Source organism: Poromitra crassiceps (genome assembly GCF_964638095.1).
Source record: "Poromitra crassiceps genome assembly, chromosome: 19".
Taxonomy (NCBI): Eukaryota; Metazoa; Chordata; class Actinopteri; order Beryciformes; family Melamphaidae; genus Poromitra; species Poromitra crassiceps.
Genome location: NC_139646.1, coordinates 27,379,123 through 27,406,161, shown reverse-complemented (window position 1 = coordinate 27,406,161; position 27,039 = coordinate 27,379,123). Strand labels below are relative to the sequence as shown.

At 45.5% G+C, this 27,039-nt stretch overlaps 1 protein-coding gene across 1 annotated transcript in view; it reads right to left on the bottom strand.

Annotated features, from left to right (window-relative positions):
* The window catches only part of LOC310794007 (nucleosome-remodeling factor subunit BPTF-like), a gene marked incomplete at its 5' end in the record, with an annotated part of 88,093 nt that overhangs the window by 24,009 nt on the left and 37,045 nt on the right, over positions 1-27,039 (bottom strand). The window contains 12 exons of the mRNA XM_083655876.1: positions 4,950-5,111; positions 5,962-6,072; positions 6,729-7,012; positions 9,188-9,416; positions 9,681-9,856; positions 11,408-11,525; positions 13,304-13,434; positions 20,506-20,658; positions 22,523-22,754; positions 25,665-25,704; positions 26,335-26,485; positions 26,683-26,811. Coding sequence (XP_083512002.1) covers positions 4,950-5,111; positions 5,962-6,072; positions 6,729-7,012; positions 9,188-9,416; positions 9,681-9,856; positions 11,408-11,525; positions 13,304-13,434; positions 20,506-20,658; positions 22,523-22,754; positions 25,665-25,704; positions 26,335-26,485; positions 26,683-26,811 — 1,916 coding nt within the window. The remainder of the gene's footprint in view (positions 1-4,949; positions 5,112-5,961; positions 6,073-6,728; positions 7,013-9,187; positions 9,417-9,680; positions 9,857-11,407; positions 11,526-13,303; positions 13,435-20,505; positions 20,659-22,522; positions 22,755-25,664; positions 25,705-26,334; positions 26,486-26,682; positions 26,812-27,039) is intronic.

Below are 27,039 nucleotides of genomic sequence, written 5' to 3'. Positions count from 1 at the left end.
TAAAAAACACAGCCGACAGTTTTAGTTAAAATATATACTCAAATTAACAAACATGAAACATTATTTCTGTTTTAAATAAGTTACAAGGCACTCTTCAGTATTATTATTACCGTAAATTCCGGACTATAAGACGCACCGGTCTATAAGCCGCACCTTTAAAGGTGACTATTTTTTTCTTCTATAAGCCGCACCGGTCTATAAGCCGCGGGTGTTTTGATGTTTAATTACCATATGTAAGGCTTCGTGCACAGAGGGGATTGTCGGGAAAGAGATGGCTGTTTGGGGAAGCTCCCATTTATTAACATTTCAACAAAACAAAAGTCAGGTCACTAATCCCCAGACAAAATCACACATTGTGGTATTTTTTGTTTTTTTTTACAGTGCACACAGTGTCCGCGGTGTGGTGAAAAGAGGGCAAGAGAGGAAATTAAAACAGAAGTGGATTTATAGTTAGAAAGAGTGCTAAAGAAGAGAGAATTCCGTTTTTTATTTTTTTATTTTAGTTACTCACAGTACTATTGACCAGTCCAACTCAAAAGATATTCGGCAGTTTCACTTTGAGCTCTTGTTCCGCCGCTGGGCACACAGTGTCCGCGGTGTGGTGAAAAGAGGGCAAGAGAGGAAATTAAAACAGAAGTGGATTTATAGTTAGAAAGAGTGCTAAAGATAGTCCGGTCTGGTTATGACGAGTCTCGCTGGGTACAGTACGCCAAAGCGATATCCATTGACTCGATGATGCTGTTGTATGTTGCGCGTTTCTGTTGCACCAACGCGGAGAGGTCCTGCCGGACGAAAAAGCGCGTACCCTCCCAGGTGAGGGGCTTCTTCCCCGCAGCCTGGAGGATGAGTTGACGGTCGGGCCAGCGGAGTAGGCAGATGAAGATGGCCCTCGGTGGCAGGCCGGGGTCTGGACGTGGCCGAGGCGCCCGGTGTGCCCTGTCCACCTCTGGTGGTTTCTCGCCTTCCTTCAGGTCCAGGATGTAACACAGGATTTTGCCACGAAAGCGTCCATGTCACCAATCTCAGCTCCTCTTTTACATTGATCAGGCGAATGTTATTTCTTTTACTCCTGCTGATTAAGTCATCAACCTGCGTGTGCAGGGTTTCGATTTTGCATTTTATCCATTTTCGGACTCACTGTGTTGTTTTTGTCCTCCAGTGCGCGGATGCGCTTTTCCGCATTATAAACTCTGTTCACGGTTGCCTTAGTTTCTTTAGTGAGTGAGTGGATGGACTTCTGCACGTTTTCAAACTTGTTTTCAAGCTGCTCAAAACCTCTGAGCGATGTCGGACTTAATCGATAGTGTTTCACGGAGTAAAAGTTTAGCCCAAGCGTGTATCTCCAGCCTCCAGCAGGTGAGTCATTTCCTCATTCATGGCGTGATTGCTTCGTCTTTTTCTTTCTGCTTACCTGTGTTGTGTTATGTTATGTTATGTTATGTTGTTAAAAGAGGGCAAGAGAGGAAATTAAAACAGAAGTGGATTTATAGTTAGAAAGAGTGCTAAAAAAGAGAGATTTTTTTTTTTTTTTGGAAAAAATCCATAGATAAGACGCACCGTTATATAAGCCGCAGGGGGCAAAAAAGGCCAAAAAACGGGAAAAAAGCCGCGGCTTATAGTCCGGAATTTACGGTACATGTACAGTCCATTTGTTGGAAATGTACAGGAATCTTTTTTTAAATTACAGGCCGAGAGAGGCAGTAGTTTAGTAGCAGTTAAAAGCAAGAGTAAACATAAAGGTCTTTAGCTTGGATTTAAAAATAGGCAGAGTAGGGGCAGATCTAATGTGTTCAGGGAGTTTGTTCCAGTTATGAGAGGCATAGTGGGAGAACGCGGCTTCACCATGTTTTGATTTGGTCCTCGGGACAATTAGTAGACCAGTGCCTGAAGATCTCAGGGATCTGGATGGTTCATAGTGTAGAAGCATTTCAGAGATGTAGTGTGGGCCTGACCCGTTGAGAGATTTGTAAACTATTAGCAGAATTTTAAAGTCTATTCTAAGATTTACTGGCAGCCAATGCAGGGATTTGAGAACTGGTGTAATGTGTTCAGCTTTCTTGGTTCTTGTTAGAACTCTAGCAGCCGCATTCTGAATGAGCTGTAGTTGTTTAATAGCTTTTTTGGGAAGACCATTGAAAAGACTGTTGCAGTAGTCTAGCCTGCTAGAAATGAAAGCATGAATTAGTTTTTCAAGATCTTGTTTGGACATGTAGCCTCTAATCCTTGCTATATTTTTTAGATGATAGAAGGCAGATTTTCTTATAAGCTTGATGTGGGAGTTGAAATTTAGATCAGAGTCAATAATAATGCCAAGATTTTTTACCTGGTCCTTTGGCTTCAAAGATAGGGATTCGAGGTGAGCAGTAACTTTAAGCCTATCTTCTTTTTTGCCGAAGACAATTATCTCTGTTTTGTCTTTATTAAGTTGGAGAAAATTCTGGCACATCCAATCATTAATTTGCGCAAGGCACTGACACAGTGTCTCTATAGGGGCATAGTCATCCAATGAGAGGGCTATGTAGAGTTGGGTGTCATCTGCATAGCTATGATAAGCTATTTTGTTTTTTTGCATAATTAGGCCCAGAGAGAGCATATAAAGGTTAAACAGGACAGGACCTAAAATTGATCCTTGGGGTACCCCACATGTCATTTTGGTTTGGTCAGATGTGTAGTTGCCAATGGAGACAAAGTAGTTCCTGTCTTGCAGATAAGATCTGAACCACTCTAGGACCGTGCCGGAAAGCCCGACCCAGTTTTCCAGTCTGTCCAATAGAATTTCGTGGTCAACCGTATCAAAGGCAGCGCTGAGGTCTAGTAACATTAAGATTGAGATTTTACCTGAATCAGTGTTCATTCGGATGTCATTTATAACTCTGATAAGCGCAGTTTCGGTGCTATGATGGGGTCGGAAGCCTGATTGGAAGGGATCTAGGAGATCATTGGAGGATAGAAAGGTATTGAGTTGTTGGTAGACAGTTTTTTCGAGTATTTTGCTAATAAAGGGAAGATTTGATATTGGTCTGTAATTGCTGATTATAGAGGGGTCGAGGCTACGCTTCTTTAGCAAGGGCTTAACAACTGCAGTTTTTAGAGATTTTGGAAAAATCCCTGTAAGAAGAGAGGTATTAATTATCTTCAGTATGTCGGTCGCCAGGCAACTGTAGACATTTTTTAGAAAGCTTGTTGGCAGGGTGTCTAGGCAACACGATGAGGATTTAAGGCCTCGTATCGTTTCTTCTAGTTTCTTGTGGTCAATGACATTGAACTGAGTCATGTTAATTAAGCACCTATTCTGTGGGTGCGGCGGAGCCACATTTGTTCTTGATGTGGAAATAGTTAGTCTGATATTTATAATTTTATCCCTAAAGAAGGTCGCAAATTCATTGCATTTGACATTGGATAGAAGATCAGGGGCAATTTGTGGGGGGGGGTTTGTCAGCCTGTCAACAGTGGCAAAAAGAGTGCGAGCGTCATTGGTGTTTTTGCTGATAATGTCGGAGAAGAAGAATTTTCTGGAATTTTTTAGTTCCTGGTTGTAGGAGTGAAGACTATTTTTATAGATGTCATAATCGATGTGAAGTTTAGTTTTCCGCCATTTGCGCTCGGCTTTCCTACAATCTCTTTTTTTGTTATTTACAGAGGGAGCGTTTCTCCATGGTGCTTTTTTCTTACCGGAGATTAGTTTAGATCTAATGGGAGCTACAGCATCAATAGCCTTTAGGGTTTTAGAATTGAAGTTATCTAGGAGATCATTGACAGAGGCTGAGGAGAGGGAAGGGGCCAGCGAGAAAGCCTCCATGAACCGTGTGCTAGTGCTCTCGTTGATGTGACGCTTTTTGATGGTTTTTGACCGAGTAAGAGCGATAGGGGTGACCTTGAGTTCAAGAAAGATACAGAGATGGTCGGACAGAGCAACATCACTAGCTGAAAGAAACGATGACTCGAAGCCCTTGGTGATAAATAAGTCTAGGGTATGGCCTCGATTGTGAGTGGGCCCAGAGACATGTTGTAACAGGTCAAAAGTGTCAAGGAGGTTATTCAATTCTTTGGCATTATTATCATTGGGGTTGTCAATATGAATATTAAAATCTCCTGCAATAGTTAAACAGTCGTGTTCTATGGAGATTATAGAAAGGAGTTCTGAAAATTCATCAAAAAAACTACTAGAGTACTTAGGTGGTCTGTATATAATCAGTAGTAAAATAGAGGGAGAGCACTTCAGAACAGCGGCCAGATATTCAAACGATGAAAAGTCGCCAAACGATACCTGCTTACATTGAAAAACATCAGAACATTAAACGAGCACTCCTCTCTGGAGCCGTTGTGAAACTGGGTGGAGCGACCAGATCCAGCTTGCAAGGTTTTACTGGAAAGCCAAAAATGAATAAAAAGCTCACACACTGAGTGTTTTGAAATAAAAAACACAAACTAGGAGCCCTTGCAGTGTGCAAGCTTTTTATTCATTTTTCACTTATTGTTCACCTTTGAGCTCAGCACCTGCCCAACTTGGATTTTGGATGTGCGTGTATCCTCTCTGATACTGTTTACTGGAAAGCCAAACATGGAAGCCACACTTTTTAGAAATGACCTCCACCTGTCTGTCTGTCTGTCAGCCAGCAGGACATCATCAAAAGTTATGAACAGATTTGCACGAATGTTTTCACATAACATGCCGTGGTGGAGGTATGCACTCACTGAGTGCCCTCTAGTTTAGAAGACTGTAAACACAACTAGTCGTGTTCAGTGCCGTATGCTTGACGCTGTGTGTGTGTGTGTCTGTGTGTTGATGCTGTGTGTGTGCTGATGCTGTGTGTGTGTGTTGACACTGTGTGTGTGTGTGTGTTGATGCTGTGTGTGTGTGTGTGTGTTGATGCTGTGTGTGTTGATGCTGTGTGTGTGTCTTAAAAATGTGATTTGAGAAACAAATAAGACACACGTCACACACGGACCTGCTTCTGGATGATGTGGCTCTGGGTGGCAGCGTTGAGCGCCTGCTCCCTCTTGGCCTCGGCGGCGAGCTTCTTCTTCAGCTGCTGCTGCTCTCTGAGCTGCTGGATCCTCTGCAGCTGCTCCTGGACAGAGGCTGTCTGGATGGTCACCACGTTCCCCATCTACACACAGCAACAACAACAACAACAACAACAACATGACATTATACAACAGGTTATTTCCACCAAGCAATCAGATTGCAGGGATGCAAACTCATGTATGGCAGGCGGCACACTGCACCATCGCAACAGTTATTTCACTAGTTCTCTATAAAACTCGTCCATTGACAAGAACGAAAGCAATTGACACATTTCTGTGCTGAATGAGTGAATATTGAACAAACAGCAGCATTATTCATCTATAAAGGAGAACTGTGGAACACACCAGGGGTCACCTGGTACAAAAACAATATGGTCGCTCAGTGGGCACGCTTTTATTACAATTGACTACTAAACCACATGTCCATGGATTAGTAAACCATGTGCACAGATTTATAATATATACTGGTAAAATCAAAGAGGGACTTTTAGGCCTCTATACAGTGAGCCAGAGCCTTTACACACAGCTTGGCTACATACTGTGAACTCTAATAACCATTAGGCACCTGAGCATATGTGTGTGAATCATAACCATTGATTAATCACAAAATCACATCAGTAGGTTTAATTTATGATCCAATGTGTGTTTTCGTGACAATATTAATTAACCTGCGGAGGTGGTCCTAGGCTGTTGTATCTGGATGGTGCCTACCTGTCCTCCCTGAGCGGAGGTGGTCCTAGGCTGTTGTATCTGGATGGTGCCTACCTGTCCTCCCTGAGCGGAGGTGGTCCTAGGCTGTTGTATCTTCTGGATGGTGCCTACCTGTCCTCCCTGAGCGGAGGTGGTTCTAGGCTGTTGTATCTTCTGGATGGTGCCTACCTGTCCTCCCTGAGCGGAGGTGGTCCTAGGCTGTTGTATCTGGATGGTGCCTACCTGTCCTCCCTGAGCGGAGGTGGTTCCGGGCTGTTGTATCTGGATGGGCAGCTGCAGTTTGATGTGCTGGGCTCCACCGGGCCCCTGCTGGGCCTGCAGCTGGGCCAACACCTATAGACACAACAACACACACTTTCATGAACGCTTGAAAGATGGATCAGGCAGCTCAACACTCACTTTTATTTATTAATTTCATTTTTATTTATTCATTCAGTTATACAGCATTTATTTTGATACTGTAGCTGGAACATACTGTCAGCTAGATCACCGTTCCAACCGCTCGAGGCTAAATGGAAAATTGTGATGAAGAGATTTGTTGGAGACTTTCCAGCGGCTACAGCTGGAGTCTGAAAGTCTACAGCTGGAGTCTGAAGGTCTACAGCTGGAGTCAAAAGTCTACAGCTGGAGTCTGAAAGTCTACAGCTGGAGTCTGAAGGTCTACAGCTGGAGTCTTAAAGTCTACAGCTGGAGTCTGAATGTCTACAGCTAGAGTCTTAAAGTCTACAGCTGGAGTCTGAAAGTCTACAGCTGGAGTCTGAAGGTCTACAGCTGGAGTCTTAAAGTCTACAGCTGGAGTCTGAATGTCTACAGCTGGAGTCTTAAAGTCTACAGCTGGAGCCTGAAGGTCTACAGCTGGAGCCTGAAAGTCTACAGCTGGAGTCTGAAAGTCTACAGCTGGAGTCAAGCTCCATTATGGCTGTTTTGTTTGTGGGCTTACGCTTGAGTTTTCCCAAAGTAAATGATGCGTCCTGTGTTTCCAATCCTACCTGTACCTGCTGCTGCAGCCCAGACATGCTGATGAGCTGAGGCGACTGCTGCAGCTGCATCTTCACCTGCAGCGGGGTGGGCGACTGGATGGGCATGTGGGCCTGCGTCTGAGGGGTGGGCGACTGGATGGGCATGTGGGCCTGCGTCTGCGGGGGCAGCTGTCCCTGAGGGGTGGCTGAGGGAGGGGTGCCGGTGGCGGCCCCAGCCTGGATGGGCGCGGCCGCCTGCTGGGCCGGGGTTTTGGTGGAGGTGGAGGGGTGGGGCTGGCCTGAGACACTGGTGACTAGAGGGGGGGAGAAAACGTTGTCAAATTTACAAGAAAATGGCACCTGTAAAAACAACCACATATTACAAGTGACTTAGGAAAGGGGTTTGCCCATACAGGTAGGTAGCACACCTCCAATTGACTGAAATTATGTTAATTAGCCTATCAGAAGCATCTAAAGCAGTGGTCCCCATACACCACATGCAGGTTATATTGAGTTTATTGAGAGGGTGAATTGAGCTGCTGTAGATAGCCTACGTGGAGGCAGAAACCGCTCTTCACAGAAATTACTGATGTGAATAAAAGTGGTAACTTTAGACAGTCATTCGGAAACGGACTAATAATATCCAACGCGGATTTTGATTCTGACATAGATAGTAAAGCTTCACGATTTGCGCTTTGAATGAATGAGGAAATAGGCGTGTCTGGCGCTGTAGAAGCTGGAGCAGTCCATATTGCATTGTGATTGGCTAGTTGTTCAAAACCACGCCTCTTTTGCGGGCACGAGCTCCTGTGCAGGGGCATTTTCATGTGCACGAGCTCTCAGCTTGATTAGAAAAACCTGGTTCCACTTAACGAGTGGCGATCTACCTTTGTAGTACGAGTTAACTACAATCCAGCTAGATGGCAATTATCTGATTTAGCCAAACCAGATCAAGGGACAGATCCTGGATCTTCTTATACAACATTCGTGGTACAGCCCACTGGTGAGTAAATATATATGTCCGCAATGCATTTGGTACCGGGCCGCGAGCCCGGTCCAAATTTATTTGATTTTATTAATAAACATAGGCTATAATATTATAGGCTGTGTGTGGTAGTTGAAACATAGTTTCAAGTTGACGTTTATTTATGTTTGTAGATGAAACAAAAACATAAATACTGTAGGCTACATAAATGGAAATGTTTGATCATTAATATCAACTTTTAGAAATTATATAGGCTGAAATCAAATCACTGTGCATAATTGTGAAAGTGTCTTTATTGACAGATGAAAAGGCTGTTATTTACCCTTTGTCACCACCTGGTGAGTAAATATATATGTAACTAAAACCATTAAAATTGACAACCTGTCCGCGACTTTTGTTTCCATGTATCTACCGGTCCTTGGCACAAAAAAGGTTGGGAACCCCTGGTCTAAAGCCATGACATCATTTTCGGGAAATTTCCAAGCTGTTTAAAAGGGAAAGTCAACATAGTGTATGTAAACATCCAACTTCAAATGTACATGATTTTGCCATTGTGACACTTCTCTTTAACTCAAAACAATATCTACCGTATCTACAGTTGGGTTTCCTTCCAAGTAGTTTGATATTCATTATTATGTATCAAATTAGAAACACTGAAAGGAGGCGTGTCCGGGTAGTCTGGAGCAGTCTCCACCGCTTCTGGACCTGGGGGAGTAAACCAACCAGACGGAAACAGTCTAGCGGAAACATGGCGCCAAAAGAATTCTAACTGTCGAGTAATTTTCGGATGCAAAGCTTTGTATTGGCTTAAAAGATGTGATATTGTGAATCAACGAATTTTCGACAAGAACTTAAACGAAAACTTAGTTTGGTACGTCCATCTTTTGTTTTGTTGTTGTTGTTGTTGTTGTTGTTGTTGTTTTTTATCCTGTTTCCGGTCGAGGCCGGGGAAAAAAAAAGTAATAATAAAGAGAAACACTGAAAGGAAACGGCAAATTTGTGTAGAACTTGAATGAAAACATAGCTTATGAATTATTGATCTGTGTTAATCCACATCATGATCATTTGTTTATCTATCCATCTATTTGTCCATGTTTTAGGTGCCACCAGCAGCTCTATAAGTCACTCTGTCGGTCGGTCGGCCCACAAAAAGTTCACCACCCTTTGGCGGGCACAGTTCTCGCCCTAGGAGGCAGACATTTGGCATGTAGGTCAAGTGTCTGTGTGTGAAAGTGTGTGTTTCTGTTCATGCCAATTGGCCAAAAGGGGGCGGTGGGGGGCAATTTTTTAAATGCAGGATGGCAGAGGGCTGAAATTTGGCATGGAGGTCAATTGTGTGTGTGTGTGTGTGTGTGTTCATGCCAACTGGTTAGAAAGGGAAATGTCAAAATGCAGGGTGACAGAGGCAGAGTAGGGGGGGGGGGCTGCCCCTGCCACCCTGCATTTCAGAAATGTACGTGGTCACAGCTACAGCGACTTTGAGCTTGTTGATTGGTGGTCGTACCCGTGCTGGACGTGGGCGTGGTGGCGGAGGCCATGGGGGTGAACAGGAAGCGTTGGAGCTGGCCGTTGGGCAGCTGTGCCTGCATGAGCTGCTGGCCGGGCCCGGGGATGACGGTCACCCCCTGGGGGATGATCTGCAGCTGGCCCGTGGTCTGACCCTGACCCTGCACCATCACCGTCAGACCGCCCATGCCCGCCTGCCGAGCCACTCCAACCCCACCCTGCTGCTTCTGTGAGAGGGCAGAGAGAGGAAGTCACACATTAGAACCTGGGATCCAAACACCTTCTTAAACATCAAATTCAAGGAATTCTCAAGGACTTTCCGGGCCCAATTCCATCAATTTCAAGTACCCAACATAGACATGGATCAATGAGTGCATTTACTGTCACAACACTGAGAAGATTTATAATGAGAACTAGCAAAGACACATTTCTCTGGCATTTGTGGTGGGTGTTAGGGACACTCTGGAGGTTCCGGCGCTTCCTTCACTAACCTGGGTGAGCTGGGTGAGTTGTGCCAGGGTGAGTTTGACCTGGCCCTGTGGTGTGCGCGGCGTGGCAGGCGGCGTCTGGCCCAGGGGGGTGGGGCTGGCCACCGCCTGGCCACTGACCGGGCTGGAAACCGCCTGGCCTCGGATGATCTGGGTCACGACCTGCTGTCCACCCTGACCTGGGAAAGGGAAGGCGTAGGGACGCGGTTACACATGTAATAATAATAATAATAATAATAATAATAATAATAGATTGGATTTATATAGCGCCTTTCTAGATACTCAATGCCCTTCAGATATCATGCACGGCAGGCAGTTTGCACCAGAACGCTCAGCACACATCAGCTATGGGCACCGGGTTTACACCCCCCCAGGGCACCGGGGTTACACCCCCCCAGGGCACCGGGGTTACACCCCCCAGGGCACCGGGGTTACATCCCTCCAGGGCACCGGGGTTACACCCCCCCAGGGCACCGGGGTTACACCCCCCAGGGCCCCGGGGTTACACACCCCAGGGCCCCGGGGTTACACCCCCCAGGGCACCGGGGCTACACCCCCCAGGGCACCGGGGCTACACCCCCCCAGGGCACCGGGGTTACACCCCCCGAGGGCCCCGGGGTTACACCCCCCGAGGGCCCCGGGGTTACACCCCCCAGGGCCCCGTGGTTACACCCCCCAGGGCCCCGGGGTTACACCCCCCAGGGCACCGGGGTTACACACCCCAGGGCACCAGGGTTACACCCCCCAGGGCACCGGGGCTACACCCTCCAGGGCACCGAGGTTACACCCCCCAGGGCACCGGGGCTACACCCTCCAGGGCACCGGGGTTACACCCCCCCAGGGCACCGGGGCTACACCCCCCAGGGCACCGGGGTTACACCCCTACTCTTGCGAAGAGTGCCAGTGGGATCTTTATTGACCACAGAGGGTCAGGAGGTCAGGAGGTCAGGACCTGGGTTTAAGGCCACTGTTTCTGCCCTGGTGCATTGGGGAGATTATTCATGAGAGCACCTCCTGCTAACTGTTCCCCTAATCTCTCGAGACAGACTTTCAACTTGCATCGAAAATCTGTCGGCAAGGTTTGTGAAAAGCAGAATCACAGAGCGTGTAGGGGGCGGGCTCGCATGATGCTTTACCCAATCAAAGTAGGGTGGACGTGACCGACCAAGTCAACCAAGTCAACCGGTGTGTAGTCAAACTTAACATGTGCAGCGTGTAGCAACGAGCTAGCGCTGTTGTTGTTTCACAGCGGCGCAGGAATTTGAGGTACGCACGCAGGGAGCAGAAAGCCAGGAAACCCATAAATGGTCAGAGCCAGTCGCTCTGACCACGTGAGACTAGGTCGGAGCCAATGGCAGAGCTTGCAGGGAGCAGAAAGAAAAATATACGTTGTTTTTTTAACCGGGTTCCCAGATTGCTGTTCCCCCCCCAACACCACTTCCAGCACCAGTCTACCTTCTATCCTGGAGCAGACCTGCTTAGCAGGAGCCACTGGTGTTGACTTCTAGTGTACTACAGGACTTCACAAGGGAACTGAACTTAACCCATTGATACCTGATGCAGCATTTGCGTGTGTATCCCTTTAAGACGGTTTGCGGTCTTAAAGGGATACACACGCAAATGCTGCATCAGGTATCAATGGGTTAATGCCTATATGCGCTTATTCTTCTTGGGTGAATTGCGCATTTTCCAGCTGAGAGGTACCCGAAGCATCAGAAAGACTGCATTACCTTGCTGGACCACCAGGGGTGTTCTGAGTATCTGAGTCTTGCCCAGAGCTCCTGTCTGCTGGATGGGGGTTCGGATCACAGTCATCCCTGGACGGATCTGATCGCTCGCCGTCACAACCTGCAAGGCCATTTTCATTATTCATTCCAGTAGCAACTTTGTCCTATATCCATGTGTGTGTGTGTGTGTGTGTGTGTGTGTGTGTGAGGGGGGGTGAATCATCCTCCATTACTACACCATTTCCTGCTATTTGATATATATTTAATATCCAGTATTTGGTTTGAATAGCCTACTGTGCCTGCAATGCTACATTAAATAACAAAATGTATTGGTATAAACAGGAGAGCTGTCTGCAAATGCTTCATTTCTGTGTGTGGAAACTAACAATTCAGAGACGAAATAAATACTGAAATATAAATAAGCCAGTCTATTCATTCATTTCAGTGTTTCCCATACATAAAAGGATTTGGACCGCCACAAAAAGATGTTGACCAAAAAAAAAAAAAAAAAATTTTTTTTTTTTTACAGTGCACCTGAATGCAACATGCAAGATATCCGCTGAATAAGTGTCCAATAAATGTTCATGTCATTCTGGCCAATACTTCTGTTATAGCATTTCAGTCTGGAATATGGACTATCTTTCAATAATCTATGATTTTATGATTTAGCTGCTAAATTGTCAAATACCGCCATCTGCTCGCTACCCAGGCACTTATGTATGTACTTAACCTAACTAACTTAACCTAACTAACTATCCGGTGTGCACAACATTGTCAGCCTAAACTCCGGCTGACACCCCAAAAACCTACAATCCGCTACAGAAAAATGTATATTGTTTGTTTATTAACTGGCCCCTCGCCTTCTATCATTTCACGAAAGTGGCAAAGCAAGTTGAGTATCCCTGACCTATAGGGAGAAATTTAGTTTGTCATTGTAAACAAACCCACAGCACAGTAATGATGACATGTTCTTCATAGATCTAGCCTTTTAATTTTGCTCTTAAGCTTTCTCAAAGTACACCAAATTCATGCATTTTACTTTAAAATGTTTTAAAAAATCTCGCGGGGGAGCATGCCCCCGCACCCCCCAAGGGGGTCTGCGGTCCCCCACCACAAATACTCTAAATCCTGTGGGAAACACTGCATTTGGAATATCACAGTTCTTTTATATTCTCTTAACACGATCCCTTTGCTTTGGCATCCTACCTGCTATGCTGACACTGCTAACAGGAGGCTGTTGAAAACATCTCACTTTAGCTTTGCTAGATAACTTGCCACATGTGAAACAGTTTCAGAGAGAAAGACAGACACACAGAACACAGAACACCACATGGAACCTTAGCCAACCTAAACCTACCTACTCTTTAAAAAAACAACAGCAGTTAGCTAGCTAGCTAAATGTAAGTCACTCACAACACTTTTTGCATTCCACCTCTGGTCGACTCGTTATACAGTTAAGGTCTTCAGAGAAACACACCTTTTTTTACTTTTCTTTGCCCACAAATGCAATGTTAGCTGTCATGTCAGTCATGGGTCTAACAATTGTCTCTCCATTCACAATCGCATTGTCCCATCTTGTGGTACGTACTGCAGGCTATTTTTAGTGGAATATACCACTTGGGCTGGAAAGGGGGTGCGGCAATCCAAATGCAACTATGCTGACAGAGCAGATGTTTTACTTAATTCAATATTAGACTGAAAAGATTGAGATTGAAGATTAAATATTAATCTTTATAACAAAATGTGTCTTTTAAAAAGGGTGAAAAGTGAAAGGGGCGAAAGGACAAATCCCCTTCATTTCTAAGTTAGGCCTAACTTGCCGAAAGGGGTAAAGAAGACTATACCCTCTTTCATATCACAATCACAAGTGATGATGATCAGCAGTGTGAGCAGCTGTACCTGCTGCTGGGAGCCCGGGGTGTTGGGCCTGATGCTGAGGGTGGCGGTTCGGGTCTGGAATGGGGTGTAGGTGTGGGCACCGCCCGCCGTACTGGACGGGATGATCCCCAACACCTTCTGCTGAATCACACCTGGAGAGAGAACGGAAGCACAAAGGTACATGGGGTCAGAAGGTGAAGAATTGAGGAGACAGGTGGGGGTGGGGTGACGATGATGTTTGGAGGGGTAGACAGCAAAGGTGGGCAGAGAGAGAGAGAGAGGATGACATGTGGCCAAGGACCTCGGGTCGGATTCGAACCCGCGTCGGCCGTGTAAAGGATTGAGCCCTTCGTGGTACGCGTGCTACCAGGCGAGCCACCAGGACGCACTAAAGGAGAACTTGACAGAAAAGCAATGTGGATTTATTTTGTACACGCTCTTCCAACCCGTTCTCACTCTGAGCGCGTCGCATATTGACGCTTTGTCCTGTCCCTTGTGCGTCGCTTGTTACTAACATGGTACCCTTGAGCGACACATGAAACGACTTGGGCTTTCCGACTAAACTCAATGCAAACCCATGGAAGTCATCTTTGACGCTTATGGCAACTGCTCCCCTATTAGCCTAACTGCTCCACCATTAGTCAACTGCTCGCCCATTAGGGTCTGGAGGAGCTAACCTCTCCCAGACCCTAACCCTAAACCTAACCTCTCCCACCCCATGCCTAAACCTAACCTCTCCCAGACCCTAACCCTAACCCTAACCTCTCCCACCCCATGCCTAAACCTAACCTCCCCCAGACCCTAAACCTAACCTCTCCCACCTCCCACGCCTAAACCTAACCTCCCCCCAGACGCTAATGGTGAGCAGTTGACTAATGGGCGAGCAGTTAGGCTGATGGGGGAGCAGTTGCCATAAGCGTCAAAGTTGACTTCTATGGGTTTGCATTGAGTTTAGTCGGAAAGCCCAAGTCGTTTCATGGGTCGCTCAAGGGTACCATGTTAGTAACAAGTGGCGCATAAGGGACGGGACAAAGCGTCAATATGCTACGTGGTCGGAGTGAGAACGTGTTGGCTCTTCACATATCCGAAAGCTGTAACGAGTTTTGCAGCCATTCATTTGTGATGTCATTTGTGCATGAATGACATCACTGGTCCACAACTTAAAGGACGGCTTTACCAGGAATCAACCCACTTTGTATCATTAATAGGGTCAAGATCGGTGATATGAAGAGGCCATTTTCATTATGTAGGAGGACAGCTCGTCGTCACCATTGCTAACATTTGTATTTGTCATATACGTTGTACATTTTATATAACCATCATGGTGATGGTTATATAAAATGTACAAGGTATATGACAAATGATGATTATATAACTAAGCCATAATCTATATTTGAAGTCGCCTCAGTTTCCATCCTTCTTTTGGGAATTTTGAAAAGCTGTAAAGCAGAAAAATCCATAAAGCGATGACTGATATGAAGTGGCGGCTACAAGCTGTGTGTGTGTGTGTGTGTGTGTGTGTGTGAGAGTGTGTGTGTGTGTGTGTGTGTGTGTGTGTGTGTGTGAGAGAGTGTGTGTGTGTGTGTGAGAGAGTGTGTGTGTGTGTGTGTGTGTGAGAGAGTGTGTGTGTGTGTGTGTGTGTGTGTGTGTGTGTGTGTAGCGCAGTACAAGTGAGCGGTTGTGCAGAGAGCCTGTATTGACACCACTCAATGCATTATTTGTGGGCTTCCCTCCTTGCAAAGTCGCGGGCTTTGATCGTAACCATGGCAAATATTAGTTGAGCAGGTAAACAAAATGTTCAAAGGCCGACTGAAAGCTTAGCTGCTTTGCCCCCAACATACTGACCCCCCCCCCCCCTCATAAATTATGCATGAATTCAGATCCTGCTTTTTGGTTCCCCTCCGACAAAGGGTGCGTTTCATATTTGTCTGAACCGGGGCTCCGCGTCCACACGGGGCTCACGTGAAGGACGACCGGGCAAGAAACGGAACCAGAGAGTGCTGCTCTCTTTCCCCCTTCTGCCCGTCGTCTTGCTTGCGGTTTCGCGACCGCGACCGAGCAGGTAAACCTATACATCAAGGCCTTCCCCTCTTCAAACAGGGACGCCATGCCCCGCTCGTAAGACCCGGGGAGTTGCTGCTCCGCTCTCCAACACATCAAACGCTCCTTTCTATGGGCTGGCTGTTTGGAGAGGTCGGGGAGTTGGGAGGCCGGTGAGTGGAGCGGTACGCTTCCATTCAAAAAGAAGAGGGGAAGGGGGGGTGGGGGGGAGAGAAAATGGAATCCCTCCATAGAGGGTTACCTGTCTGGCTGGGCAGACCTCAGGGTAAACTTGTTTTCCTGCCTAACTTCCTTAAGCCCTTCCAAAACAAACAGGGCGCCCAACAGTCATACTGGATAAATACACATGTCCATTAAATGGTTACACTCCACCTGAACTTAGTTTATCCTTCAAAAGTAGCTCCAAAGGTAAGAAAAAGCACTTTCTTTGTATCCTTGGTGAATATCACTCACATATCTGCCGATTGCATTTATCTAAGCTGGTCTATATTTCATAATACATTTCAATTACAGTTGCTGTTTTGTAATGGCATCACCTTGAAAAGTAGGATCTCTCAAGACCTTTCTTCTCCGGATTTCTCTGTTACAGCTTGTTCAGTAACACTGGAGCTCTTAGACTCTCTGTTACAGCTTGTTCAGTAACACTGGAGCTCTTAGACTCTATGTTACAGCTTGTTCAGTAACACTGGAGCCCTTAGACTCTCTGTTACAGCTTGTTCAGTAACACTGGAGCTCTTAGACTCTCTGTTACAGCTTGTTCAGTAACACTGGAGCTCTTAGACTCTCTGTTACAGTTTGTTCAGTAACACTGGAGCTCTTAGACTCTCTGTTACAGCTTGTTAAGTAACACTGGAGCTCTTAGAATCTCTGTTACAGCTTGTTAAGTAACACTGGAGCTCTTAGAATCTCTGTTACAGCTTGTTAAGTAACACTGGAGCTCTTAGAATCTATGTTACAGCTTGTTCAGTAACACTGGAGCTCTTAGAATCTCTGTTACAGCTTGTTCAGTAACACTGGAGCTCTTAGAATCTCTGTTACAGCTTGTTCAGTAACACTGGAGCTCTTAGACTCTCTGTTACAGCTTGTTCAGTAACACTGGAGCTCTTAGACTCTCTGTTACAGCTTGTTCAGTAACACTGGAGCCCTTAGAATCTCTGTTACAGCTTGTTCAGTAACACTGGAGCCCTTAGAATCTCTGTTACAGCTTGTTCAGTAACACTGGAGCTCTTAGACTCTCTGTTACAGCTTGTTCAGTAACACTGGAGCTCTTAGAATCTCTGTTACAGCTTGTTCAGTAACACTGGAGCTCTTAGACTCTCTGTTACAGCTTGTTCAGTAACACTGGAGCTCTTAGAATCTCTGTTACAGCTTGTTCAGTAACACTGGAGCTCTTAGACTCTCTGTTACAGCTTGTTCAGTAACACTGGAGCTCTTAGAATCTCTGTTACAGCTTGTTCAGTAACACTGGAGCTCTTAGACTCTCTGTTACAGCTTGTTCAGTAACACTGGAGCCTTTAGACTCTCTGTTACAGCTTGTTCAGTAACACTGGAGCTCTTAGAATCTATGTTACAGCTTGTTCAGTAACACTGGAGCCTTTAGACTCTCTGTTACAGCTTGTTCAGTAACACTGGAGCCCTTAGACTCTCTGTTACAGCTTGTTCAGTAACACTGGAGCTCTTAGAATCTCTGTTATAGCTTGTTCAGTAACACTGGAGCCTTTAGACTCTCTGTTACAGCTTGTTCAGTAACACTGGAGCTCTTAGAATCTCTGTTATAGCTTGTTCAGTAACACTGGAGCCCTTAGACTCTCTGTTACAGCTTGTTCAGTAACACTGGAGCTCTTAGACTCTCTGTTACAGCTTGTTCAGTAACACTGGAACTCTTAGAATCTCTGTTACAGCTTGTTCAGTAACACTGGAGCTCTTAGAATCTCTGTTACAGCTTGTTCAGTAACACTGGAGCCCTTAGACTCTCTGTTACAGCTTGTTCAGTAACACTGGAGCTCTTAGAATCTCTGTTACAGCTTGTTCAGTAACACTGGAGCCCTTAGACTCTCTGTTACAGCTTGTTCAGTAACACTGGAGCTCTTAGACTCTCTGTTACAGCTTGTTCAGTAACACTGGAGCTCTTAGAATCTCTGTTACAGCTTGTTCAGTAACACTGGAGCTCTTAGAATCTCTGTTACAGGTGGCTAAGTAAGACTGGAGCCCTTAGAATCTTGGGTGTTATAGAGGTTTATAAAAAATACATAATCTCTCTCAGTTGGTAGTTGTTTGTTACCAGAGTAGTAACATTTCCTATGTGATGTATATGCATCATATTATAATTGTAGCGTAGACAGTAGACACCCAACATGCAGGCAGCACTAACTGCTGACCTGTGTGTGCGATTCAAACGAGAGCTGTCAACAGCTTCAAAGGACCATCTGAACAGGACGGACCACCACTGTGCAGCATTCATCATCCAGTAATGTGACAGGACCACAGACAGGGCCAGGTGGTGCTCGGTACGAACCATCACCTCATCTGCTGGGTCAATATTCACTTCTTAAAAAAGAGGGCGGGGGGGGGGGGGGGGGGGGGGGGGGGGGCGTCTGGATTTGGAACCTCAGACTACACAGGTCTGTCATTCCAAACCAGCCAACCAAAACAGGTGTGTATTAGATCACCATGGCGACGGGACACAAAGCGACACATGATGTGCTCCAAACGAAGGCGCTGACTCACAGGTTTGGCACACGCCCGCTGCCACAATGGGATCAGTGCACATGGAGCCACCACACGAGCCCCAAACACAGTGAAGAAGAGAGGGAGTGTCTACGTCTGAAATGGCACTACCTGCTGGATCTGAAATGGCACTACCTGCTGGATCTGTGGCAACTGGAAGCAGAAGGGACACAGGCCTTGTTACAGTAGTGGTGGCCCGATGGTTAGAGAAGCGAGCTTGTGACCATAAGGTCGTCGGTTCAATCCCCGGGACCGACAGGAAAAAATATGGGTGGGGATGGAAAGTGAAAAGGCAGCGTTTGCCTCTTCCTCATTACCATCACCGAGGTGCCCTTGAGCAAGGCCCTTAACCCCAACCGCTCCAGTGCAGCTGCTCAGTGGGCAGCAGATCAGACTGTGGTTGTACTGGTCAGCTTCCAGGTGTGAATGTGTGTGTGAATGTGAACAGGGCGCTCCTGAAAAAGAGAGCATTGCTCTCAGTGACACTCCCCCTGTATAAATAAAGGTCAAATTAAAATAAATTAAAAAATACAGCACTGACCCACTATAGTAGGCAGAAGTGACACAGGCCTCGTTACGGTACTGGCTCGTGACACAGGCCTCGTTACGGTACTGGCCCGTGACACAGGCCTCGTTACGGTACTGGCCCACTACAGTAGTTGGGTTTCACTGGAGCTTGGCGCAGGATGCTCTTTGTTAACTTTCTGCCTCAAGACAGTGGCCTGCATTTCACCCCAATGCATGTGAAGCCTTCTGTGCTCCTCGGCTGCAGCTGATCTCTCCACAGTGACTCTCCCTGTGGCTCGTTACATATTTGGTGGTGACGTTTGACTCAAATTTTAATTCTCACAAAGCTACACAGTACATAACATGGCTGGAAACCAGTCTATTCTTTAATCTACATTATTGAGCTTTAATAAATTATAAATGATATAAAACAGAAATCACTGGAGGGCCAATTCAACAGTATCAAATATTCATAACAAAATGAAATGAAATTACACAATCAAATATAGTTTTGGGATACAACCGATATATAATAGTTGGTGCTAGGATCGGCCGAAGGGACGGGGAAGGCACCTAAACCCAGCCTCTGACCCTAACCTTAACCAATCAGAACTCCTCCTCATGTCTCTCTGACCGATCTAATGTAGCCATGGACCATACGTAACATATATATCAGGGTTGCACACGCATCACGCCATCGCAAAACTAGCCCTGTCAAGATACACGTGTGCAGCAGAGCCCAGCGTCTGAACATCTGAGCTCTGTAGCTGTCTAAGTTGTGGTGTTCAGAGCTCTGTAGCTGTCTAAGTTGTGGCGTTCAGAGCTCTGTAGCTGTCTAAGTTGTGGTGTTCAGAGCTCTGTAGCTGTCTAAGTTGTGGCGTTCAGAGCTCTGTAGCTGTCTAAGTTGTGGTGTTCAGAGCTCTGTAGCTGTCTAAGTTGTGGCGTTCAGAGCTCTGTAGCTGTCTAAGTTGTGGCGTTCAGAGCTCTGTAGCTGTCTAAGTTGTGGCGTTCAGAGCTCTGTAGCTGTCTAAGTTGTGGCGTTCAGAGCTCTGTAGCTGTCTAAGTTGTGGCGTTCAGAGCTCTGTAGCTGTCTAAGTTGTGGCGTTCAGAGCTCTGTAGCTGTCTAAGTTGTGGCGTTCAGAGCTCTGTAGCTGTCTAAGTTGTGGCGTTCAGAGCTCTGTAGCTGTCTAAGTTGTGGCGTTCAGAGCTCTGTAGCTGTCTAAGTTGTGGCGTTCAGAGCTCTGTAGCTGTCTAAGTTGTGGCGTTCAGAGCTCTGTAGCTGTCTAAGTTGTGGCGTTCAGAGCTCTGTAGCTGTCTTAAGTTGTGGCGTTCAGAGCTCTGTAGCTGTCTAAGTTGTGGCGTTCAGAGCTCTGTAGCTGTCTAAGTTGTGGCGTTCAGAGCTCTGTAGCTGTCTAAGTTGTGGCGTTCAGAGCTCTGTAGCTGTCTAAGTTGTGGCGTTCAGAGCTCTGTAGCTGTCTAAGTTGTGGCGTTCAGAGCTCTGTAGCTGTCTAAGTTGTGGCGTTCAGAGAAGTTTGTCTCCTTAGGTACTTGGCACACAGACGGGGGCAATCAAGGACAGACACATCACGTCTAATTTGTGTCCAATTTGTAGACTCCAAAATATGTGCGCCTGTGGTGTCTGCCACAAACAACGCTTTAAATGAGTGAAGACAAGCTCCATCCTTCGATGGCACCTTGCGCGCAAGTTGGCACACCAACTGACTTCAAATGGCAACCAAAGAGGGCAGATGTCATTTGGATGCTGCGACATCTTTGAGACGTGGCAGCTGCAGCAGAGCCTGAGGTGAAGCAATGAAAACACAAACATGCCAGCATCCCAAAACGCTGCTGGACGGAGAAGAAGGTGTGACTTCTTAAAGAGCAGCCGTACCTCCTTGTGTGGTTGGTTTATTAAAGAGCAGCCGTACCTCCTTGTGTGGTTGGCACGTTGACTGTGACGATCTTGCTGTTGGCGGGCAGTGGGAGCTTGGCCGTCAGAACCTTGCCCCCCATGGCCGTTCCTGTGATCTGGAAGGTCTGTCCACCAGACGTGGCCACAGTAGTGACGGTGCCTGCCGGTCCTGATGGGACAACACAACAACACGGTCATGTCATAATAACCACATACTATGACGACTCCTTCATGGGTCATGCTCCCACCAAATGGTCCTGATGCTCTGATGAAGGTCAAACAGTCTGGAAACATAATCATATGCATGTAAATAGCAAATGAACACATCTGCAGAAGGCTCTGGAACTTCACGAGGGGAAAATGATGATCCGGTCTGGATCAACACAGTCAATTAGCAAACACACCGTCCATCTCTAAACAAGCACAGCTGCTGCACTGAGTCTGATGCATGTGACGACCCCAAATGAAGTGGCAGTTAACGTTACAAACATGAGTCCATATAGTATATACGTAATCAGTAGGGCTGTGGCGATTCACTTATCTCCCGATTCGATAATATCACGATTCTTGGGTGCCGATTCGATTTATATTGTGATTCTTAAGTATTGCGATTCTACGATTATTGCGATTCGATATTACGATTTATTGCGATTTTTGTTTATTTTTTTCTTTTATTTTTTCAGGTTGTTTGCTTTTTTACACTAGATTAGAACATGGGAAAAGTTGAATCATACACTAGAGACTGTATATTATATATCATGAGTAGGGCTGGGCGATATATTTAAAAACAGGGGCGGACTGGGATCATAATTCAGGCCGGGCATTAGATACCAAGCAGGCCAGGCCGATATGGGCCAACGCGCGTGAAATTTGGGCCGTTTTAAGCCAGATTTGGGCCGTTTGAAGTCCAATTTTACAATGAGATGCACCCACTTTAACCCTGAAGTGTAATTATTACTTCAGACTAACTAATAAAGTAATAAAACCACTAGTAAACCAGTAGGCGGCGCCTGGCCTGCTGTTCAGTGAGTGGCCTGACTGCAAGCACCCAAAAAAAAGATTTTTTTTTTTTTATTATTTGCGATTATCGATTCTGGAATAAAAGATCGATCCAAAAAATCGTGACATTAAAAATCGCGATACTTAGGTGAATCGATTTTTTCCCCCACCCCTAGTAATCAGTTAACGTTACAAACATTAGTCCATATAGTATATACGTAATCAGTTAACGTTACAAACATTAGTCCATATAGTATATACGTAATCAGTTAACGTTACAAACATTAGTCCATATAGTATATACGTAATCAGTTAACGTTACAAACATTAGTCCATATAGTATATACGTAATCAGTTAACGTTACAAACATTAGTCCATATAGTATATACTGTACGTAATCAGGAAGATACGGTACATCGATTCCAACATACTGGGCAGGAGGGTGGATTGGAGGCATGGGGTGATGGTGAAATAAAAACACTATTCACACTTCTGGATTATAACTATAGTGAATTTAAAACGTGGATGGCAACTCGCTTGGGCAGGAGGGTGGATTGGAGGCATGGGGTGATGGTGAAATAAAAACACTATTTACACTTCTGGATTATAACTATAGTGAATTTAAAACGTGGATGGCAACTCGCTTGTTAACGCATACATTATGATTTGTTGTGACATGCACTTTAGGTGAGAAAACAATACGTATTAGGGCTGGGCAATTACAACCTCTAACTGACTTAATGTTGCTGCTCATGTCAATTAATTCATCTTAATTCGATGAATACTTTCCCCAATGTGTGCGTTCATGAACTGTCCAATAAAAAAAAAAAAAATGTATGTCGTGTTCAGTGATGTGCCTTCGCCCCGTCCAACTAACGTTAGTCCGCGTTCACTCAAAGTGAAGCTAGAGAACTATGAGGGGCAGTGTATTTTCTCTTGTATAAAATAATCGTTCATTAACCGTAATTGAGGTAAACGTTTGAAATAACCGCGATATTGATTTGAAGTCATATCGCCCGGCCCTAACTCGTACCTTGTGTGGTCTGACCCTGACCCTTGACCCAGGTGGCGAAGGACTGGTGGAAGTTCTTGTTCTGCTGGAATGTGACGGGCGTGCCCATCTTGGTGGTCAGGACCACCTTGGTGCCGGGGGTGACCTGGCCCGACAGCGAGCCCACCATGACTTTGGTGGGCGTGGCGGCGGGCGTGGCGGGGGTCCCTGGTGGCGTGGCGGCGGCTGAGCACGGTTTCTGCTCCAGACGTTTCTGGAACGGCAGCAAGCGAGCGAGTCGGTGAATGAAGGTATGAGGCCATCATTAGAATGGCCAGGTCACATGATCACTGGTCAAATCATACCATCAACTGAAATAATGTGAGCCACGCCTCTCTTCTTAACACTCAGGAAAGAGATAAACTCAGTGTAAACCCATGTGATGGACTAGTGTTCTTCATCCCACAGGAAAGAGATAAACTCAGTGTAAACCCATGTGATGGACTAGTGTTCTTCATCTCACAGAGAAGAGATAAACTCAGTGTAAACCCATGTGATGGACTAGTGTTCTTCATCTCACAGGAAAGAGACAAACTCAGTGTAAACCCATGTGATGGACTAGTGTTCTTCATCTCACAGGAAAGAGACAAACTCAGTGTAAACCCATGTGATGGACTAGTGTTCTTCATCTCACAGGAAAGAGATAAACTCAGTGTAAACCCATGTGATGGACTAGTGTTCTTCATCCCACAGGAAAGAGACAAACTCAGTGTAAACCCATGTGATGGACTAGTGTTCTTCATCCCACAGGAAAGAGATAAACTCAGTGTAAACCCATGTGATGGACTAGTGTTCTTCATCTCACAGGAAAGAGACAAACTCAGTGTAAACCCATGTGATGGACTAGTGTTCTTCATCCCACAGAGAAGAGATAAACTCAGTGTAAACCCATGTGATGGACTAGTGTTCTTCATCTCACAGAAAAGAGACAAACTCAGTGTAAACCCATGTGATGGACTAGTGTTCTTCATCCCACAGAGAAGAGATAAACTCAGTGTAAACCCATGTGATGGACTAGTGTTCTTCATCCCACAGAGAAGAGATAAACTCAGTGTAAACCCATGTGATGGACTAGTGTTCTTCATCCCACAGGAAAGAGATAAACTCAGTGTAAACCCATGTGATGGACTAGTGTTCTTCATCCCACAGAGAAGAGATAAACTCAGTGTAAACCCATGTGATGGACTAGTGTTCTTCATCCCACAGAGAAGAGATAAACTCAGTGTAAACTCATGTGATGGACTAGTGTTCTTCATCCCACAGGAAAGAGACAAACTCAGTGTAAACCCATGTGATGGACTAGTGTTCTTCATCTCACAGAAAAGAGACAAACTCAGTGTAAACCCATGTGATGGACTAGTGTTCTTCATCCCACAGAGAAGAGATAAACTCAGTGTAAACCCATGTGATGGACTAGTGTTCTTCATCCCACAGGAAAGAGATAAACTCAGTGTAAACCCATGTGATGGACTAGTGTTCTTCATCCCACAGAGAAGAGATAAACTCAGTGTAAACCCATGTGATGGACTAGTGTTCTTCATCCCACAGGAAAGAGACAAACTCAGTGTAAACCCATGTGATGGACTAGTGTTCTTCATCTCACAGGAAAGAGACAAACTCAGTGTAAACCCATGTGATGGACTAGTGTTCTTCATCCCACAGAGAAGAGATAAACTCAGTGTAAACCCATGTGATGGACTAGTGTTCTTCATCCCACAGAGAAGAGATAAACTCAGTGTAAACCCATGTGATGGACTAGTGTTCTTCATCCCACAGGAAAGAGATAAACTCAGTGTAAACCCATGTGATGGACTAGTGTTCTTCATCCCACAGAGAAGAGATAAACTCAGTGTAAACCCATGTGATGGACTAGTGTTCTTCATCCCACAGAGAAGAGATAAACTCAGTGTAAACCCATGTGATGGACTAGTGTTCTTCATCCCACAGGAAAGAGACAAACTCAGTGTAAACCCATGTGATGGACTAGTGTTCTTCATCTCACAGAAAAGAGACAAACTCAGTGTAAACCCATGTGATGGACTAGTGTTCTTCATCCCACAGAGAAGAGATAAACTCAGTGTAAACCCATGTGATGGACTAGTGTTCTTCATCCCACAGGAAAGAGATAAACTCAGTGTAAACCCATGTGATGGACTAGTGTTCTTCATCCCACAGAGAAGAGATAAACTCAGTGTAAACCCATGTGATGGACTAGTGTTCTTCATCCCACAGGAAAGAGACAAACTCAGTGTAAACCCATGTGATGGACTAGTGTTCTTCATCTCACAGGAAAGAGACAAACTCAGTGTAAACCCATGTGATGGACTAGTGTTCTTCATCCCACAGAGAAGAGATAAACTCAGTGTAAACCCATGTGATGGACTAGTGTTCTTCATCTCACAGAAAAGAGACAAACTCAGTGTAAACCCATGTGATGGACTAGTGTTCTTCATCCCACAGAGAAGAGATAAACTCAGTGTAAACCCATGTGATGGACTAGTGTTCTTCATCCCACAGGAAAGAGACAAACTCAGTGTAAACCCATGTGATGGACTAGTGTTCTTCATCCCACAGAGAAGAGATAAACTCAGTGTAAACCCATGTGATGGACTAGTGTTCTTCATCCCACAGGAAAGAGATAAACTCAGTGTAAACCCATGTGATGGACTAGTGTTCTTCATCCCACAGGAAAGAGACAAACTCAGTGTAAACCCATGTGATGGACTAGTGTTCTTCATCCCACAGGAAAGAGATAAACTCAGTGTAAACCCATGTGATGGACTAGTGTTCTTCATCCCACAGGAAAGAGACAAACTCAGGGCCCTGATGAAGGCCATTGTTTGCTGGCTGAAACATGTTGGCCTGTACTTGTTTTTAATTATTCTATAATGAACTAGCCATCTATTAAAAGTTTTTTACTTTTGTACCTGAAGAGCTGCCTTAGTTTCCCTTCTTTTTTCAAAGGCTCAATTCCTGACTTGAAAAGAGATCAAAACAGGCACATCCAAAGCAGAAGCGGGCAGGTCTGAGCTCAAAGTAAGCTTAACTGGAAACAGAAAGAAAAGCTCTGAACATCCTCTTTTGAAGAAACTTAACTTTTATGGAAAACAGTAAAGAAACTCACCTTGGCCTGCTCTGCAGCCTGGGCCTTCTCTTTCTCCACCCTGGATCAGAGAACAGAGACAACTCTAACATGTTTCATTCATATATATATATATATATATGGTATATATATACATGTATATATATATATACACCGTATATATATATACAGTATATATATATACAGTATATATATATATATATATATATATGGTATATATACGGTATATATATATTTATAAAACGGCTCTCTCAAATCAAGCAATCTGATTGGTTCACAGCCATTGTATAAATCCCGTAACCCACTCCAATAACCCATGGCCAACAAAGAAAATTGAGATTCTCTGATTTCAAGAGGCCAAAAATGGCTTCATACATTTTCCAAGGACGTGATGTGCATGATGAGGTGAATATCAGGGCTTGAACTGAACACACTTTGGACATTAGCCTGGAAGTGCTAGCTTGGCTAGCTCTATTAGACCTCATTCAAACTTGGCATGCAAAGTTGCAAAGCAATTGAACACTGGTAGGTCCAGAATTTTGTGTTGCAATTGCCTATTGAGCCGAGTAAAATATTATCCCTCCCTGGTAATGTCTGTATATCCATTCAAACGTGTTTTCAAATAGTGTTTTGTTGTTGTCAGGGTTATCCTATATACAGCATCCTATACTTGAGCCTTGTCCCCTCTGACCTCTCCGAGAAGGCTCTGATCTCCCAGAGGTCCAGCTCCTCCTCGGCCACCCAGGTCTCCAGCACCACCGGGCCCGTCTGCTTGGTGGGCTCGGGCTTCTTGGGCCGCAGAGCGCTGGAGCGGAGCCCTTTCCTCTGGGGGGTGTGGGTTTCTGGATGGTACAGAGGTAGATGGATGGATGGATGAATGGATTAAAGACAATGACAAGAGTGTGCAAGTGTTTACATTTTGCTGCTTCAATGACATAATATCCCCAAAGGAAGCAACCTTTCATTTTCTCATCTCTTATCTTAACACTGACATACACTCTTCTTCTGTTGAAGTAGAAAACAAGATAGCGTATCCAACCTTTGGGAGTCTCTGGCACCCCCAGTGGGCAGATGATCTTGCGGATGCAGTACTCTGAGCGGATCCCGTAGGGGCCCACGTCCCGTCGCTTGATGATCTCAGTGGTGGTGATCTCCGTGTCCGATTGTTCTGTGGCAATGAGTGGGGATAGGGCTGGGTTGGTACGGTGAGGAGGAGGAGAGCCCGAGAAGATAGAGGAACCGCACTCCAAAACACATGCTAGAGTATAGTACGCTGGCTGGACTGCAGTTAGCCTGATGCTTATGTCTTCTTGAGATGTTTTTTGTAGCGTATCTGTATGTTTTTGGGATGCGTTCCCATGATGGAGATAAGAAATGGGGGGGAAATAAGTTCTTC